Source organism: Dromiciops gliroides, chromosome 1, assembly GCF_019393635.1.
Source record: "Dromiciops gliroides isolate mDroGli1 chromosome 1, mDroGli1.pri, whole genome shotgun sequence".
Lineage (NCBI taxonomy): Eukaryota > Metazoa > Chordata > Mammalia > Microbiotheria > Microbiotheriidae > Dromiciops > Dromiciops gliroides.
This window is the reverse complement of record NC_057861.1, coordinates 504327166-504347277: the sequence shown is the minus strand read 5'-3', so window position 1 is coordinate 504347277 and position 20112 is coordinate 504327166. Positions and strand designations below refer to the sequence as shown.

The window sequence follows — 20112 nt, the reverse complement described above, 5'->3', positions numbered from 1 at the left end:
ACTGGAGAGATAGATGTGGGCATCATTTGTGTGGAGGTGATCATTGTATAGAGAGTAACAGATAAGATCCTCAAGGGAAAGACTCCCAGCTGGGTTCCACACTGCCAGTCTTGCCTCTCTCCAATCTATCATTCACAGGCCTGCCAAAATAATCTAGCACTAAAGCACAGATCTGATCTCACCTCACTGCTCAAGAAGTTTCACCGGGAACTGAAAACATCCTATTTATCCTATCTCTAGGATAAAATATACATTCTTCAGTGTGGCCCAGAAAGCCATTCATAGGTGAAATACTTAAGAACACTGACTGACGCAGTGACCAACCACAGCTCCAGGATAACTATGATGAAGCATGTTCCCCACCTCTGAACTGAAAGGGGATGAACTCAGTGTTGAAAAAAAAATACGCGTCATTGGCTATGGCCACTGTGTGCTGGACTATGCTTTGTTATGTCAGGATTTTTCTTCCTCTAGGTTTTTAATTGGAAGAAGGGATGGGTGTAGGAGGGAAAAGGGATGTTAGCAACAGTGATGCTGGAAAGAAAGAGCATTGGGACGTTTTTTCAAAACAGAAGGAGGTTCAGAAGAAAGCACAGAGCACCAGAACAGTTTTAAAAGTCACATAAGGAATTCATTATATGGTTGGTTTTTTTTTTTGGTAGGGCAATGGGGGTTAAGTGACTTGCTCAGGGTCACACAGCTAGTAAGTGTCAAGTGTCTGAGGCTGGATTTGAACTCAGGTCCTCCTGAATCCAAGGCCAGTGCTTTGTCCACTACGCCACCTAGCTGCCCCTTCATTATATGTTTTTTTGGTATGAAATAGAGATTCTTGGTTTCATATACAATCCATTCTTTGTGTTTTGCCATCTATTTGGAAATGCCTTTATTTGTAACTCTTCCTCCCCTGGAAGGGAAGGTACCTGAGAACTTAGAGAACTCCGTGCACAAAGGAGGAAAGGTCTTAGAGTAGCAAATTTGAAATAGAGAGGCAGAGTGGTGGCAGCAACATTGTGGCACACGAGGATGGTGGGGGATGTAGAGCTACTCCAGTGAGCCTTGAATAATTAAAAAACTGGGGGTGGAGAAGCAATTAGACCTTCTTCCCCCACCCCCTCTTCAAACTCAATGAACAGGGATGTGGCCAGAAAGGCCAACTGAGGTTAACTCCATTCCTCCTTGAGGAATTTTCTAAATGATTTCTAAGTTTCTTTAAACTATTTCTGACTCCTGATTTTCTTTCCTATAAAACTATTTTGTGATTTGTATGTCTTTAGCTGCAAATATAGGGGGCTACAAGGGAACAGGCCATGAGACTGGTACAGAGAGAAAGATAAAGGAAGCCCATCACCTCTGTCTAAAAGTGTTAGAATCTTTCCTAACTGGGGTTCCAAGCAAAGTTGAGAAACTCAATTATTGCTTTAGTCATAATTTTTTTATAAACTGCCTAAAAGGCAGAGAACTAAAGTGGATCTGCCTCTCTCCCCACAACCAGCTCTCCAAGAGAAAAAAAAAATATATATATATATATATACATGACATTACTTTTAAATATAATCTGCAAATTGACATTTTCTCCATAACTTTCTTAAATCTGGACAATCAACAAGACAATAAATCAAGTCCTAATTATAGTGTTTCCCAATTCTGAGGTGTAAATGTTCATACTAAAACTTAACAAGTGACTTCAGTACAAGCTGGGTCCAGTATACCCGTAAATTTAGGGCAGTGACTCAAGAATAGGAAACCACTTGGTGGGGAGAGAAAAGCACAGTTTTGGGAAGAGTAGCCAAATTAAAAATTCCAAAGGTAGGGACTACATCCTATCTAAACAGAAAACTGTATCAGACATCATCCCCCTAGTGGCTACATTATATTCCAATGCCTACCACTGTGCCTTGCACATAACAGGTATTCAATGAATGTCTGTTGACTGATGAATGGAGAAAAAGGATCCAGAAATGAGCCCTTGAGGGACAGCTGGGATCTTGTAGGTCCAAAGTCCTATCCCATATTCATATCTTTTCCATGGTATCTCTCAGGCTCTGAAGTGCAAATAATGTTTTTGGGGGGGGGGGCAATGAGAGTTAAGGGACTTGCCCAAGGTCACACAGCTAGTGTCAAGTGTCTGAGGCTGGATTTGAACTCAGGTCCTCTTGACTCCATGGCCAGTGCTTATCCACTGCACCACCTAGCTGCGCCCAAATAATGTATTTTTAATTATAAACACAAACCACCCTATCTTCAAGTTTAAATTATAAGCCTGAATGTTAATGCCCTTTCTATTGGAGGTCTCTAGTTCTTGTACAAAAAACTAGTCTGAAGGAAAGGTTTTTCTTCTTTTTCTCATTACCATCTTTTAAATGTAACCACTGACTGCAACATAGAAATAACATTCAATATCAACAAAATAACATGGTACCCTGAGGCCCAATAAACTTATATCAAAGGCCTTCTGCAATAATATTGCCTCAGAATGTGTTGACCGCTAGCATTTAACATTCTAGTTCTTCAGTCAAACAAACCATTTCTCATACAAAGGAATTACTATCTCTGTTCTCTGTAAAATGCTTAAGTATAAACATTTGTCTTCCTAAATAAGCAAGACAAAGAAAATATTTCTCTAGGAAAAGTCTTTCCGGACCAGTCTCAGAAGGTAGGAATTTACTTGTATTAATGAAGGGATAGTCACTCTTGGAACAGATACAAAATGGTCCTTTTTTTTTTCAGCAGCATGAAGTATACCAATTATAAGCCATCTGAAGTAAAACATAACCATTTACATTTAGACTTCAGAGACTTACACTCTAGTTTAGAATTTTTCATCTTTACCCTAATAAGCTGATGTCTAAATTTTCCCAAATACTCATCAAATTTAAGAGTTATTCCAGTGTCGCAGCTCTACTATCATAAGTGTCCATCCCCATGCAGGTCTTGCTTATGTTCTAAAAGTTCACCATGTGGAGTCCATCTGGCACTTTAAATGGAATGGCTAATTTTGACAAATCTTTGGCCCATGAGGTAGTTGTGTGGTTTTTGGAAATAGGTCCAAAGTCTTTTGGAGCTACAGTGGTGCACAGATTAGGTAGGACGAGCAATCATTTTGAATATAGTTTCATTTGGAAGCAGAGATGGCCATGCCTGTGTGTGCTTATTGATGCTAGGCTGACTCTGAACTTTTGACCTTACTCGGTGAAACATATTGAGCTGGTCTTCCCAGTTTCCTGTTGGCTGAATGATGGATTTTGTGCTATACAATGTGTGTCATTGCTCTTTTGTGATTTTAATCATGTGTTTTTAAGGGTAGACATTATTTCAAGGAAATGTGCAAAAGTTGTAGCTCTTAGAGAGTATGCTCACACCTACAGCTGCATCACAGAAGTTACTGGTGTGAAAGTCTCCAACTTTCCATATTACTGGCCAGGGACACAGCATCCTTCCAGTTTCACAGGTTTGCAACCTCAGCATCATCCTCGATGCTTCTCTTTAACTCATCCTATATTAACCACTCAATTGCCAACTCTTTCTCTACAACATCTCTTTCATATGTTCTCCACTCACCTATCTCAGGCCTTCATCACCTTAACTAGAGCATTGCAATAGTCTTCTGATTGGTCTCCCTGCCTCATTCTTCTCCCTATTGAAATCTATCTCACAAACAGCTGCCAAAGTGATTTTCTTAAAATATGTTTTTGTGGTAGATATTATCACCATTATGGAATATACTGACATACTCAGGAACAGAATTATTATAGAGGTATAGAAATCCCCAAATAGAGATAGGATATTACAATACAACTTTGCATCATGCTACACATATATCTCAAAAGAGTAAGAAATTTAGGGGCAGGGGGTGGCTAGGTGGCGCAGTGGATAAAGCACCGGCCCTGGATTCAGGAGTACCTGAGTTCAAATCCAGCCTCAGACATTTGACACTTACTAGCTGTGTGACCCTGGGCAAGTCACTTAATCCCCATTGCCCTGCAAAAAACAAAAAACAAAAACCAAAACAAAACAAAACAAGAATTTAGGGGCAGCTAGGTGGCACAGTGGATAAAGCACCAGCCCTGGATTCAGGAAGGACCTGAGTTCAAATCCGGCCTCAGACACTTGACACTTACTAGCTGTGTGACCCTAGGCAAGTCACTTAACCCTGCAAGTCACTTAACCCTCATTGCCCCCACAAAAAAAAAAAGAAAAAAAGAAAAGAAAAAGAAATTTAGCAAAGAGATAGAGAGAAGAATGTTTCAATAGTCTGAGAACTCAAACTGATTTAAACCTCATTGAAAACCTCTGGCCTACAATCAAAGCTAGACTTAGAATAATTGACTATTTACTAAAGTTATGCTTATTCTCCAATGTCATACAAATGTGGGTTCATGATGAAGAATTAAAGAAGGTGTCAGAACCTTGTGAACTTAATGTAAGAAAAAACAACTGAATGCAGCAAAAGGAGAAGATATTGCATTTAAGATGTAAAAAAGTTGTCAGGCTTACTTTTATATCAGTGAAAATTAATATTATACTTATTTATTCTGCTGTTCCATTTAATTTGTGCACCACTGTAAGTCTGGTGAATATGGTATTGGTAATATTTTTTAAAAACAATAATGAGGTATACCTATAAAAAGTAATTAAATTAGTTCTTGTGTGGAATGCCACTTGCTCTATAGACAGTTCCCAGAGAAAAATTTAAATATGTTCTGAATAGGGGTCATTTTTAGATACAACTAGTTTCCCACTATAACTCCTTTGAAGAATTCTATAAATCATTTGAAAATATAACTTCCAATAATGTTAAAAAACTTCATACCCCATAAAACCAGTAGTATCCCCCCAATACCAAAACTACAACTCTTAAGCTAACTTAATGATCATACCTGTAAGAGTAATCTTAGAGATTCCAGCAACATATTATCATTTCATCTATAAGCAATGGAAGAGACACTATTGAAAGGATATAGCCTTGTACATTTTCCACAAATACTCCCACTATGTCTATAATGTTCCTTTCAAAGTTATTTATAGATTCCTGTAAAGGACAAAGAGCAATATAACTTGAATCGTTAGATACCAACTCAACCCCTGAAGCAAGGTGAAAGAAACACAACTAATAACATGTTTGATATCTTGATTGAGCCTTTAGAAATTCACCTAAAATATTTTTCTTTATTACAAAAATAGCTATTTCTGGAGTGTTGCATATGCTTTCTATGTTGCAGGAAATAATCATCTGCTATTCAAGTGACAGGGAAATCCATATAGTATTTAAGGTACAATTTTAAATATGGAGACTCGATTTAATAGTAGCTCACCTGAGCTGTGTTCAGTCATGTCTCGACCTCTTCAGGATGCCATTTGGGATTTTCTTGGCAAAGATTATTGGAGTGGTTTGCTATTTCCTTCTCCAGCTCATTTTACAGATGAAGAAACTGAGCAATAGGTTAAATGACTCGCTCAGGGTCACACAGCTAGTAAGCATCTGAGGCTGGATCTGAATTCAGGAAGAGGAATCTTCGTGACTCCAGACAGCCACTGTACCACCAAACTGCTCAATCCATCAATTTACTTCAATCTATGACACCCATGTTTACTTTGTGAAATCACAAGTCTCTAGTGTCTCTAATAGATTTTATTTTATTTTTATTTATTTATTTGTTTGTTTTTTGCGTGGCATGGGGTTACACAAGCTGGTAAGTGTTTAAGTGTCAGAGGCTGGATTTGAACTCAGGTCCTCCTGAATCCAGGGCCGGTGCTTTATCCACTGCGCCACCTAGCTGGCTCTCTAATAGATTTTAAATATTGTAATTTCTCGTTTTAACCACTTGCTTTTAATTGTAAGCTTCTTATATTGTTCTTTTTAGATTTTGGAACTTTAGCTGGAATTATAAAGTAGCTTTGTTTAGATCCCTAAAGATAAGTTCTACTTTTTATTCTTACTCAAGATGAAGTGGCCCGAGCATTTTTTCAGGCCTTTAATATTAAAATAACTCTCTTTCCACCACAACTAAAAAACTATATGAGGTAATCATGAACTTCTCTCTGCATATATGAAAAAGTTCAAAAGCAATTAAACATTTTTATTTTCAAAAACAAAAACAAAAACAAAAATAAACCTGTTCCAGGGGGCAGCTAGGTAGGAAGTAGATAAAACACCAGCCTGGATTCAGGAGGACCTGAATTCAAATGTGGCCTCAGACACTTGACACTAGCTGTGTGATCATGGGCAAGTCACTTAACCCCAAGTGCCTTGCAAAAACCAACAACCAAACCAAAACTAAAACCCTGTTCCGAAATCAGAATTATTAAGAATATTTTCGAAAGATAGGATTAACTGGATAAAACACTTTAGAATTCAAAACCCCTCACTGAGAATACTCTGATTTTCTTTTCATATAATAGCAGGTCAATGAGAAACATTTAGCATTTTATGTTTCTTTCAATAACGTGCCCAGATTCTTACAAGACCACTGGGACTTGTAAGTACCACTATTTGACGTTAATTTTATTTATTCTGAAATTGAACACTAAATGGGCATTTCTATAAACTTAGTAGAAAAGATGATCTGTCTATGAAACTGCAACTCTCTATCATGAACAGCTTGTTCTTTTAACATATATAATCAATTTAACATCATTTTCGAAGCTGTCCTGATGTCTGTGATTCTTTCTGGCCTTCTCAGCTTCCATGTCAGTCCTATGACCTCTAATACAGGAATGCCCAGAGTATTTGGCAAAGGCTCAAAAAGTGTTGCAGCTGTCACTGACCTTGGTGACACAATTACTAAGTTTCCCCACCTCCATCCTCCCACTCTACTTTTTTTTTGCTGGGCAATGAGGGTTAAGTGACTTTCCAGGGTCACACAGCTAGTAAGTGTCAAGTGTCTGAGGTCGGATTTGAACTCAGGTACTCGTGACTCCAGGGCTGGTGCTTTTATCCACATGCACCACCTAGCTGCCCCCCTCCCACTACTTTTTGTGGGGGAGAAATTGGTGTGCTCCTTTGGACTATTGATAACAAATGCTGCCTTCTCCTCCATGAGATCAACTTTTTTACCTCCCCAATTAAAGGTAATATTGCATAATCAAAGTTTGCCTTACCTGCCAACTGTTCACACCAACTGCATTTCTAAAGTCATTAGTACATCAAAACAAAACCGACTGATTTCTTCAGCACATTCAGTCATTTTAGTATCCACATGTTGTATGTCACTTGCATTTCGAATGGACTGTAAAAGCTAAAACAAAGATATGAATTAAACCTTCCAGTCCATTTTAATTTTTTTTTATTATTTTATTATTATTTTTTGTTTGTTTGTTTTTTGTGGGCAATGGGGGTTAAGTGACTTGCCCAGGGTCACACAGCTAGTAAGTGTCAAGTGTCTGAGGCCGGATTTTGAACTCAGGTACTCCTGAATCCAGGGCCGATGCTTTATCAATGGGGCCCCCTAGCCGCCCCCTAGTCCATTTTAATTTAACATTAATTAATAAGTATTATGAGCCCCAAATACTGTGCCAGAGGCATAAGAAATAGAAGGGCTGAACTCCTGGCTTTGAATTTATGACCTCAAGTGAAAGGCAAGATTTACACAGAGAGAATAATGGAAAAGAAATAAGCGACAGTTGTTCAACAGTGCTCAAAATCTATGAGTCTAGGAACCCTATTGTCCTACATATTAAGAGGAATTCAGAACCCAAGGCAGATTGCTGTGAGTCATAGTGATTTAGAACAATTGTACAACTATTATGTGATGTGGGCTGTGTTTAAAACTGGTTCCTAGCCATTGGTAGCCAGCCTTCTATAACATAAGCATATCTTACATTGGAATTCCATAGTTATAAAAGAGAGAATTGATTTAGTATTTCATTGTGTGAAATCCGCTGGAGTGGAAAGTGAACTAATTTCTTTCTTTCTTTCTTTCTTTTTTTTTTTAGTGAGGCAATTGGGGTTAAGTGACTTGCCCAGGGTCACACAGCTAGTAAGTGTTAAGTGTCTGAGGCCGGATTTGAACTCAGGTACTCCTGACTCCAGGGCCAGTGCTCTATCCGCTGTGCCACCTAGCTGCCCCAAGTGAACTAATTTCAGTTAACAAATGTCCATTAAGTGCCTATGATGTGCAATACACATCGTTCATCTCCTCAAATTTGGAATTTATTTCTAGGAGTAACAAAAGTGGTCAAAACCACTTAACAAAATAGAAGCCTTAAGGTGGTAAGTGCCCTAAAAAAACCAGAGAGTGCGTGGGAATTTGAAGAAGGATAAGAGATCGCTTGGGATTGTAGTGTTGGGGGAAAGGCATTATACAGTTACTGTACGAAAAGTTCTCTATTTAGTTCATTGAGCCAAACCTACCTTGGTCATTTCTGGAAAGAAGTTCCAATCTGGGGCCACGGTACTAGATTTGCAGAAGCTACAAATCCATTATCTCCCGAGATACTTACACTTTGGGGATAGGCTTTAATTGTTAGGAAGTTCTGGGCTTTTTTGGTGGCTGGTTTTTTTTTGGCATCAAACCTAAATTTATCTCCCATCAGTTTCCATCTATCATTCTTCATTCTTCCCTGACAGGGCCAAGAACAACAGGCCTAATATCTCTTTCACAGGACAACACTTCAAATATATAAATGTGGTAGAACAAAAGTTCTTCAACGCACAGGAAATATGTTCATGTTTTGTGTATCCTTAGCATCTAGCACAGTGCTGCTTGTTGGGTTGCTGAATTCACCCTCTCACGTGCCCCATAAGTCTCTTCTCCAGAGTGTGTAAAGAAGGGTCTAGAGCACTGAGTTCAGACTTAGAAAGACCTGCCTCAGACACTTGCAGTGTTGTATAAATTAACTGTATGTAAGTTGAATCTTTGTGTTGTCTTCACCGTGACAAGCATTTTCCCCTTCATTACAGTGGTCAGCAGATTTTTTTTTTTTTGCAGGGCAATAAGGGTTAAGTGACTTACTTGCCCAGGGTCACACGGCTACTTAAGTGTCAAATGTCTGAGGCCAGATTTGAATTCAGGTCCTCCTGAATCCAGGGCTGGTGCTTTATCCACTGCATCACCTAGCTGGCCCCAGGTCGGCAGATTTTTTATTTTTTATTGTTTTTTTAGTGAGGCAATTGGGGTTAAGTGACTTGCCCAGAGTCACACAGCTAGTAAGTGTTAAGTGTCTGAGGCCGGATTTGAACTCAGGTACTCCTGACTCCAGGGCCCGGTGCTCTATCCACTGCGCCACCTAGCTGCCCCAGGTAGGCAGATTTTTAAAAAGGTCTTCTTGCTGTTGTTCCAAATTTAAGAAGCCCCATGCCACACTGCAGGGGAATCAATATCAACCCTGCAGATTGCCCAGTTTCTCAGAGTCTGCCTATTTTCTGAGGATTAATTAGACATTTTTGCAGCAATAGTTGTAAGTTTCTTGAAACTATTTTTCATTTTCAACCACATTTTTCCTTTGCCCTTCAGTGCAAGTGATCCCACCTCAAACAGCCACTGAAATGGCTCTAAACGGTCATTGAAGTGTTGAATCATCTTTAAGAGCTGAAACATTTGTATATTTTCTTGGAGAAATTCCCATTTTAAAAAATCATAGAATCAAAAACACAGCCAAAAACAGAAAAATTGAAATGTGGGTATGACACCAAATCCAGTGCTCAATTCACAGAGAACTAATTAAACTCAACTTTATTCCTATGATCAAGGTCAGATGTTCTGAGTCTGGTGTCAGGAGAAGCATACACACAGCATTGTTATCACAAAGTGAACTATCCAAATTATTTTTGATCAACTTATGATGAAAAAGATAAACTGTATATACTCTTTTTTTTCTTTTTTTTTGGTGAGGCAATTGGGGTTAAGTGACTTGCCCAGGGTCACACAGTCTAGTAAGTGTTAAGTGTCCTGAGGTCAGATTTGAACACTCAGGTCCTCCTGACTCCAGAGCTGGTGCTCTATCTGCAGCACCTAGCTGCCCCCTTGTATATATTCTTTGACCCAGCAATGCTATTACTAAGGCCTGTACCTCAAACATATCAGAGTGAAAAACCTTGTGTGTACAAAAAATATTTATAGTAGTTCTATTTTGTTTTAGGGCAAAGAACTGAAACTAAAAAAGATTGTTCATCAATTGAGGTATGGCTGAACAAATAAATGATGGTATATTTTGGCATATTATAGTATATAAGTAATGTAAGAAATGATGAAAGAGGTGCATTCAGTCAAATCTAAGATACTGTGTATGAACTGGATGCAGAATGAAGCAGGACTAAGGAGAACAATTTATATAATAGTAGCCTTGTAAGAAAAACAATTTGAAAGACTTTGATCAATGACTTTTTGATTAATCAATCAATGACCACCATGATTCCAAAGAACCAGTGATAAAACATGGTACCACATCCTACTGGAGGCAGCTAGGTGGTGCGGTGGATAGAGCAACTAGGCTTAGAATCAGGAAAACTCACCTTTATGAGTTCAAATCTGCGCCTCAGGACACTTCCTAGCTGTGTGACTTCCTAGGCAAGTCACTTAAGCCTATTTGCCCTAATTTCCTCATCTGTAAAATGAGCTGGAGAAGGACATGATAAACCACTCCAGTATCTTTGCCAAGAAAACCCCAAGTAGAGTCATGACAAGTTGGACATGACTGAAACAACTGAATAACAGCAGCACAAGTTGTTTCTGAGGATTAATTAGCATATTTGCAGCAATAGTTGTAAATTCTTGGAGCTATTTTCATTTTCAACCACATTTTTCCTTTGCCCTTCAGTGAAAATGATTCCACCCCAACAGCCACTGAAATGGCTCTAATGTCACTGAAGTATGATCATCTTTAAGAGCTGCAACCTTTGCAAAGTTTTCTTGGAGGAATGCCCCTTTAAAAAATCACAGAAGTAAAAAAATAGCAGCAAAGCAGAAAAAATGAAATGTGAGTATGACTCCAAATCCGTGCTCCTGGCACTGATGGGTGCCTCCTGACAGATAGGTGATAGACACAAGGTACAGAATTAGACAGGGCGAGTGTCTACTAGTCTAATGGGATTTGGTGCAAGCCCAGACCACCTAAATGATGTCACTCATGTGGAAGGCACTTGGAACTTTCTCCTGGGAGACAGGAAGACTTACATATGCCTGGACAGGGCAGCTAGGTGGCGCAGTGGATAGAGCACCAGCCCTGGAGTCAGGAGGACCTGAGTTCAAATTCGGCCCGTCAGACACTTGACACGTACTAGCTGTGTGACCCTGGGCAAGTCACTTAACCCCAATTGCCTCACCAAAAAGAAAAAAAACAAACATATGCTTGGACATCCTACATGAGCCTACTTCATGCTTGTCTGCATTGCAAAATTGTCTACATCTTTAAAATTACCTGACCACACAGTTTTTTTTTCCTGCATTTGGATCTAGGCATGAAAGACTTATATGAGGTAAAACCATGTGGTAAGGTGGGGATAGCCTGAGGCTCCCCGTCTTGGGCCTGTTGACCCCTAAGAATGGGCTTGGTGTTTTGGTCTAGGATTTTGGTCAGTTCCCTTTGTCCTTTTCAATGCTATGGCAGAGAGTGAAGTCCCCAACCTGGGAGTTCAAGCCATGGAATCTTAGAACTCCAGATTCCAGACTGAATGTTGTGTCCAACCCTGTCTTGAGAAGCTAGCAAGGGGACTATTGGACTTGAATTTAATGGGACTAATGCTATGTAGGAAAATGAGTTAAAGCTATGAGCCTAATCCCCAATTCTTCATAGAGGACCAAGGGGGAAGTTATATCCCTGAGGTTTTGGAGGAAAGTGTTCATATGTTTTTGCTATAATCTTTGAAGTATATATTCTCTTTTTTGTTTGTTTTGCAGGGCAGTGAGGGTTAAGTGACTTGCCCAGGGTCACACAGCTAGTAGGAGTCAAGTGTCTGAGGCCAGATTTGAACTCAGGTCCTCCTGAATCCAGGGGCTGTGTGCTTTATCCACTGTGCCATCTAACTGCCCCAAGTATATATTCTTCTGTAAGCTAAACAGATGTTAAATGGTTAAATAGAAACTGAGGTGCTGTCTAATTACCCTTAAAAGGGGAGAACACAATAAGCAGAACCTTGGACCAGTGACAGAAACAGAGACTCCCCTACATCTTAAATGTACTGGAGAACCCTGAGAAAGGCATGAAATATTATAGAAATGACTTTCAGAGAGTAGCTCAAGAGAAAAACAAGTTACACGTCAATTATGCATATGCATTACAAGGGCTTCGTTTAGGGGAAGTACACACCCACAAAAGTGTAATCCACTGGCTCAAAGGTCATCTGCAGACTTTCCTCATTAGTGGAGATCAAGTGCTCCACAGCTGTATGGAATTGACGAGAGCTTGAGAGAGGATCTTGGTCTTCTGGCTTATAGCTTTGAGAAGACATGAGGTTTCCTTTGAGAAGATGAGGTTCTCATCGGGGAGGGAAAGACTCTGAGAAGAAGGTGAAATGTAGAGTAGCTGGCACCTCAATCATATCCCTATCCCCAGCTTGCTGCAATAGGATACTTAGGGCTTGGTATGACTACTTTTATGCCAATTTCATGGTGGAATTTCTTTGGACATGCTTCACTGTAGACTGTTAAACTGAGAATTGAGATGTTTGAGGAATTTGTATATGAATTCTTCTGATGTAGGTTTACATGTTCTCTGTGTCTGCACTTGGCTCTCATATCTCTCTGTGTCTGTGTCCTACTCTGTCTGTGTCTCTGTCTTTCTGTCTCTGTCTCTCAAAATGAGGAACATATGTGGTTATGCTCTAACACAGCCAGAATTGTGGTAATAGATATTTATCATCAGAAGCTGTTTAAGTTCATCATGTGCATAGTTATATAACTTAATTCTAATTTTGTAGAAGAATAATTTTATATTAATTTTTAGCTAATTGTTCCCCCAACATGACCAAAGAACATTTATTTTTGTTTCTGTAAATTGATATGCCAATTTTGAAGATAGAACTATAAGAATGTAAATAATTAAGTATGGTCTGCTAAACGATCAGCAAATTTAAATGACTTCAGAGTTCTAAAGCTTTTGAAAATACCTGTAAAATAAAAATGTGTGCTTGTGTTTTTTTTCTCTGAACACTGCAGACAATGTCACGCCTAAATGCCCTGATACAGTACTTACATGTGTGACCTGGATAAGAATTTTGAATGCTATAGATTTGAAATGTCTAAGCTACAACTTCAAAAATGGAAAGTAAATAGTCTTAAGGGTTTTGTGTGCTCCCAATATAAATGCAAAGAATGAGTGAAAGTCCTAATGTTTGAAAATGTGTCTCCTGTAACAACCAATGAGCAAGGATAATTCTGAACCTTTAGAATACAAAAACCTTTTAAAAACATTTAGAGCCAAGCTACAGGGAAAACTGTTGAAAGCAGAAACAAGTGTTAGTACCAATGCTTTCAAGCTTTCAAAGGTTAACAGTTTTTTCAACCTTGAGAGCTTACCTTCCCTAACACACACATGCACCCACGCAGTAGTTGCTTAGCCTCTTGGTCCTGATTTTCTTCACCTATAGCTTGTAGCACCTGCTTCTCATAATTGTCCGGTAAGCAACAAAATGCAAATAACACATATGTGAAGTGTCCTTTATAGCATTATATCAATAGAATTTGTTTATATTCTTTTAAAAATCAATATTAATGTCTTTGAGCCTAATTAACTTCCTGCTAAAGTAATAATAGAGCCTAGGAGGCAGCTAGGTGACAACGGATAGGAACACTCGGCCCTGAAGTTGGGAGGACCTCAATTCAACTCTCCCCTCAGCACTTACTAGCTGTGGTGAACTTGGGCAAGTCACTTAAACCCAATTACCTTAAATGTCCAGGGTCATCTCCAGTCATCTAGATATATTCTTGCCACTAGACCCAGATGGCTCTAGAGGAGAGAAGTTGGTGACCTTACATAGCCCTGCCTCACTTAAAACCAATTCAGGCAAGGTCATGACATCACCCCTGATGTCATGGTCCCTCTTTGGGAACAAAGGACAAAAAACACTGTAGTCCATCAGCCCACCAGAGGACCCCAGAAGAGTTGCCATTATCCCAGTGGAATATGTGTTTATATAACACGTATTATACATGTAGGCCTTAGGGAACTAGACAATGGAGTTACTCCATTGAGTATAAACCTGCCCATCTTCTCTAAGATCAATGCCACTCTAACATGCCTTCCCAAAATGTAACACGGGAAAAGGACACCGAAGAGCAATCAGAATCATACCTTAATATAGTCTTTATTACTTTTATTGAGAATATTATTGATTATAGTCTTTAGTGTAATTTTTATATTAATATTAATTTTGTAATTGCCTTGTTTGAAAATGATTCCCTTTCTGGATCAAAAAACATTATAAATGTATGGCAAATATGCATAAAACCTCTACTGGTCTGCCAATGTCCTAACCTGCACCTATTTATCAACCCTGATAAAAGCAGGCAGCCAACAGAGAACTGCAAAGAATGTAGAACCATATTCAAGAGGGCTAACTTCATAGGGGATGCAGACTAGACCTGTGATTCATTGGTATAGGGTACTCATCGTCCTATGGATTTATCTGACTACCGAGAGATCAAGTAACTTGCCAAGCATCATGTAGTCTACATACATGACAGAGGTTGGACTTCAACCCAGGGCACTGAGGCCAGATCTCTGTCCACTAATCAAGCTTAACTCTCCCCCAGGATGGTATGCCTCTGTTTTCCTTGATATTCTGTCTCCTTATCAGCATTAAATCTAATCCCTTCCAGAAAACTGTTGAGGGTTGGGGTGGGTAGTCGATCTCTGACCAATGGATTTCTACTGCTTCCCTAACTGAAAGCAAGGGTCAGAGAGCTGAGTGTAATGCATTAGTGCATTAATGAAATGCAAATACATTTTAACATCAGTGAAACAGTTTTTCCTTAAGAATCAGTTAGTGTGTCTATAAATGTAGTTTTCCTTAATTAATTGGATGCACAATGCTGTTGGCTAGATGAAGACTGTCCACGACTTCAGCAGACCCTTAAAAAGAGAGTTCATGAGTTTCTGAAGTCATTCTAGGTCAGAAGTAGCTCTGTGAAGTGTGATTTTGTGCCCCTCCCCAACCTCCCAGGCACAGAGGAAGAAAGAGCTTCAAAGAGTTTGACCACTGGCAGCAGAGAAGAGAGCTAACCATGGATTCATTGGAGAACTAGCTGTGGGATTCTAGAGTTGAGCTATGGATGAAGATAGAAACCCCAGAATCAGCTAAGCAGTACCCAAGAAGAGGCATTGTGTGACTCCATGAAGACAACAGAGACATTCAATACCAGAGGTGCTGGTTCTGTGTGTTTCCTAACATTTATGCCTCACACCATTATATTCTTTTTTTTTTTTTGCAGGGCAATGGGGGTTAAGTGACTTGCCCAGGGTCACACAGTTAGTAAGTGTCAAGTGTCTGAGGCCAGATTTGAACTCAGATACTCCTGAATCCAGGGCCGGTGCTTTATCCACTGTGCCACCTAGCCTCCCCCAACCACCATTATATTCTATGTTTCTACCCACTCTTCCCACTCATGCTGTGGGAGACTGTGTCTCAGCTTCTGAAGGGAATGTTTTGCAAATAATATTCTTACCATGTCATCTTAGTAAATGCCTTTGCTCTCAGTTAATCATAGCCACCACTTGACTGTAAAGGGAGAACTCAACAATTGTTTTAGAAGGACAGATCCACAGAATATCCAACCTTGCAGTGTAAGTGCAATTTTGGGGGAGTAACCCACAAGGGATGTTATAACACAACAACCTAAAATGTAAATCATGAAGAATTCTTTCTTATATCCAATGTCTGTAGCCTGTTTTAGGTGGTAAAGTCCATCCCTCCCCCTCCCCCATCACTTTCTACACAAAACCCTATGGTGTACTCTTTTATTTTTGTGGTTGTTCATTTGTGTAATCACCAATGTTTGGTTTGAAATATGTCTTGAAAGTGTATGAGATGATTATGGATTTGAGTCAGATGAAACCTCTGAGGATGGGGTCTGGAAGTACCCAGCCCCGCCCCAGTATAGTTAGTTTAAAAGTTTATTGCTTGGGGGCAGCTAGATGGCGCAGTGGATAGAGCACCGGCCCTGGAGTCAGGAGTACCTGAGTTCAAATCCGGCCTCAGACACTTAATACTTACTAGCTGTGTGACCCTGGGCAAGTCACTTAACCCCAATTGCCTCACTAAAAAAAAAAAAAAAAGTTTATTGCTTGTCAAATTCTCACTGTCTCCTTTAAGTTTATTGCCAATTAACAGCATTTTTACTTCTGCTCAGTCTCCCCACTTGTCAGCTACATATTAATTTTGTCTGGAATCCATCATGTGTCAGAAGCCCAGTCCCTGTTGAGTGGGTTGGGGGAGTTTGCTCACCAATTCAATACTCGAGACTCAAGAAGAAAGGACAGGGCTGGGCACAGGATAGCAGCAATTAAGTTGAGACCAGATGTTAGTGACAGTCTCTTTTTCTCAGAGCAGAATCCCTTGACCCTAGCTAGGGTCCCAACAATGGATATTCTTTTATTCTTTATTCTATTTTCTTTAATTTCCCAACATAAACCGAAGATACATTTTTAACGCCTGTCATCCTTCTAAAATTTAACACAACTACAAAACAATGCTGAAATACCTGAGTGACTCCTTCTGTTATTCAAGTTGAATATCTTTAGAGATAGGGGCTGGGAGAGGGGAGTCAGTTGGAACTGTGAGATCTGAGAACATCTGTCACTCCCCCGTTCCCTCTTCCTTCAGTTTGACCTTGTTCCCCCTCCCCTTTTCCCCTTGTTCCTGGAATACATATGCATGTCTCCATACATTGATCACGAGCTAAACACGCACCCTGGGTGAGACAGGATTGAATGATAGAGTTGTGAGCTTGCCCTAGTGTGCGTGGGGACTTCCCCTCTGACCAACATTCCTATAAAAGGTCAAGGCATGTATTAGCTATTGCGACTCAGATATTGAGTTTGCCCATTCCTGCAGGAATGTAATAAATCTGTCTCTGCTTGACTTGGTGGTCTCCTCGAGTTATTGGGTAAACTGAGGGCAGTTTGCCCCAAACAAAAGGAAAGTGTTCTCTTATCTAAGAATGAGAGGCAGGGGCTGGAAATGAGAAAGACAATAAAGTAAGTTAGAAGCTCTTAGGCACAAAAGTTGGATAACCAAAATGATTGTTAAATATTATAAATTGCAAACCAATTCCAGTAGTACTGTTGACTTTAAATTTTTATTGTTTAGTTGTGTCCAATTTTTTGTGACCCTGTTTTGGGATTTCTTGAACAAAATACTGCACTGGTTTGCCATTTCCTTCTCTAGCTCATTTTACAGATGAAGAAGCTGATGCAAAGGTAAGTGGCTTGTCCAGGTCACACAGGCAGTAAGTGGCTGAGGCCAGATTTGAACTCACAAAGGTGAGTCCTTCCTGACTTCTGGCCTACCACTCTATCTACTGTGCCACCTCACTATCTACTTTAATTTTATTTTAAAATTTTTTTTATTTTGCAGGCAGTGGTGTTAAGTGACTTGCCCAGGGTCACACAGCTAGTAAGTGTCAAGTGTCTGAGGTATGGATTTGAACTCAGGTCCTCCTGACTCCAGGGCCAGTGCTCTATCCACTGCGCCATCTAGTTGCCCCTCTCTACCTTAATTTTAAACAGTGAAACTTCTGATGTGAAGGTAGAACCTTTCAGGGATTGTAGATGTGCTTCACTTAGTGCCTATGACCTCATTTTGATTCATGGCAAAGGTATTTGTGCTGATAAGTCATCAACTGGAATATGCTGAGAGGAAAACATTAGCAGGCCACCTCCTGGAGTGCTAAGTGGAACATTTCCATTTTAAGTCAGGTCTAGGTGCATGCATTAGACTGCTGGGGAGACAGGCCTATAAAGGTAATCCCAAGACCCCTGGCCCAATTTCCCAAAGTTCTACTTTTCCTTTGATTGGGAAGGGCTGTTACCTGCTGCATTCCCGGCCTGGCTCTTCTACCCATTGATAATGTGGAGGTTTTCAATGCATGAACTAGCATTTCCAACATAATCTTTGTCTTTCCTAGGGATCAAACAGCCCTAGAACATTCAGACCCAACATTATAGAACCAGTTTCCGTGTTATTACCACAATGTTCAACTTCCCCTCATATTGTAATTTCTACAAATTACTATAGAAAATACCCCAAGTAACTTGTGAATCTTAGTGCCACTATGTAACTGAGTCCATCATGATGGGGATCAAGGGAGTGGGAAAAGCTCTTTTTGTAAGAACCCAGCCCTTTCCCCATATTGGTATCTGTATGAGTGCCCAAGTGCTTCCTTGTACTATGTCACTGTGTGGTAAGCAAAGAAGATAGCAGAGGAGCTTTGGGTCATGAAGGGACTCAAAGGGCCCTTAAACGTTTCCCTAGGCACTGATTCTGTTTATTCTATCAAAGTATCCAAGGTCCAGCTCAACTCAAAACCTTCCCTAGGTAGTCAATAACCATAAATGTGTCAATATTTAAAGATGGCACAAGGGGTGGCCAACAAATACAACGTCTGGTATCTGGTGTCCTGTACCCCTGCTTATAAAGTATATACGTGATATGTTGTACTATTTAGGATTCTATTCCTACAAGTGCCAGCCTTCCTCAGTAAAAGAATTGATATTGTTAGAGAAGGTATGTATGGGGGCAGCTAGGTGGCACAGTGGATAAAGCACCGGCCCTGGATTCAGGAGAACCTGAGGTTCAAATCTGACACTTACTCGCTGTGTGGCCCTAGGCCAAGTCACTTAACCCTCATTACACTACCCCCCCCAACAAAAAAGATAAAAAAGAGAAGGTATGTCTGAACATACATGTTTATTGTAGTATATTGATATGTTGAAGTCTTAAAATCTCTGTGAAGCTCTTGCCCCAACCCTTCCCAGGTCAACATTTGTAACTTTTCTGAACAAAGGCTAGGTAAAACCTCCCTACTGAGGCTGTTCCATGGGAGTGGAAGACCTAGTTAGAGAAGAAAGAAAACTCCTTAGGATGCTTTGTTTGCCACTTACCTTTGCAATTTAATCACAGTTTCATTATTCTGCCTACATCTCTAGACTTCTGAGATGATCTGTTTCCAAAACTAAGCTCAGGCCAGTGAAGTTGTTTTCTTTATAGGCCCCTAGTTGCTGTAAATAATGGATTTCTGCATCCTAGGAAGAGGTGAAAAGGATGAACCTTTCCATTCCACTCTAACCATTTCATTCAATCAAGAACTGCCCTAGAATCTCTGGGAACTAAATAATGGAAACAGCTCTAAAAAGCATCCAAGACTGGACATTTTTGTGTAAAATAAAGGAAAGCTTTTATAAACCAGACAGATGCAAAGCTCACGTTCCCAATTCTGTTTTACCACATGTGCCACCTCAACCAGGAATCACAAACATCCTGGCCAACCTGCATATCACTCAGTACTGGAGAACTCTTGTACTTTGAAGACGCAAGAACAGGTGACTCAGTGGCCTCTTACAAATGCAATGACTGGCTCTCTTTTTCCTCAGACTCTCCATGTGCCAAACAGTCCTTCCCACGCCAGTGGAAATAGTGAATTGCTAAGCGCTTGGTATCTAAAAGCCATGGCAAGCAAGGCCATCCTTTTACATCTACCTAGGCCACTCACCAACAGCAACTTTTCCAAACCGTTCCTACCCCCTCCTCAAGCTCCAATGGCTCTCCTCCCCCACCCTTTCAGCTGACGGCTTTTCCTCATAATTCACTGAAAATCTTGAGGCCATTTACAGGTGGCTCCCTCTTCTCCATCTCCCATGACTCATCCTTCATTCACATGAAGAGGCGGTCCTTCTCTTTGCCAAGGGAAACCCCTCCTCATGCATAAGCGATCCCACTCCATCTATCTTCTCCAGCAGACCTGCCTCCTCTGACAATCTACGTTCTCACTTATTTTCAATCTCTCTCTGTCTACTATCTCATTTCCTGCTGCCCACAAACACACCTATATCTCCCCCATCCTCAAAACCCCCGTCACTGCATCCATCTATCTCTGCTAACTATGATCCTTTATCTCTTCTCCCCTTTTTAGGCGCAGCTAGGTGGTGCAATGGATAGGGTGCCAGACTTAAGAGTCAGGA

General features: G+C 40.2%; 1 protein-coding gene across 1 annotated transcript in view; it reads right to left on the bottom strand.

Moving 5' to 3' along the window:
* The window catches only part of DRC3 (dynein regulatory complex subunit 3), an 85126-nt gene that overhangs the window by 19699 nt on the left and 45315 nt on the right, over positions 1-20112 (bottom strand). The window contains 3 exon segments of the mRNA XM_043978563.1: positions 4962-5029; positions 6796-6808; positions 7114-7235. Coding sequence (XP_043834498.1) covers positions 4962-5029; positions 6796-6808; positions 7114-7235 — 203 coding nt within the window.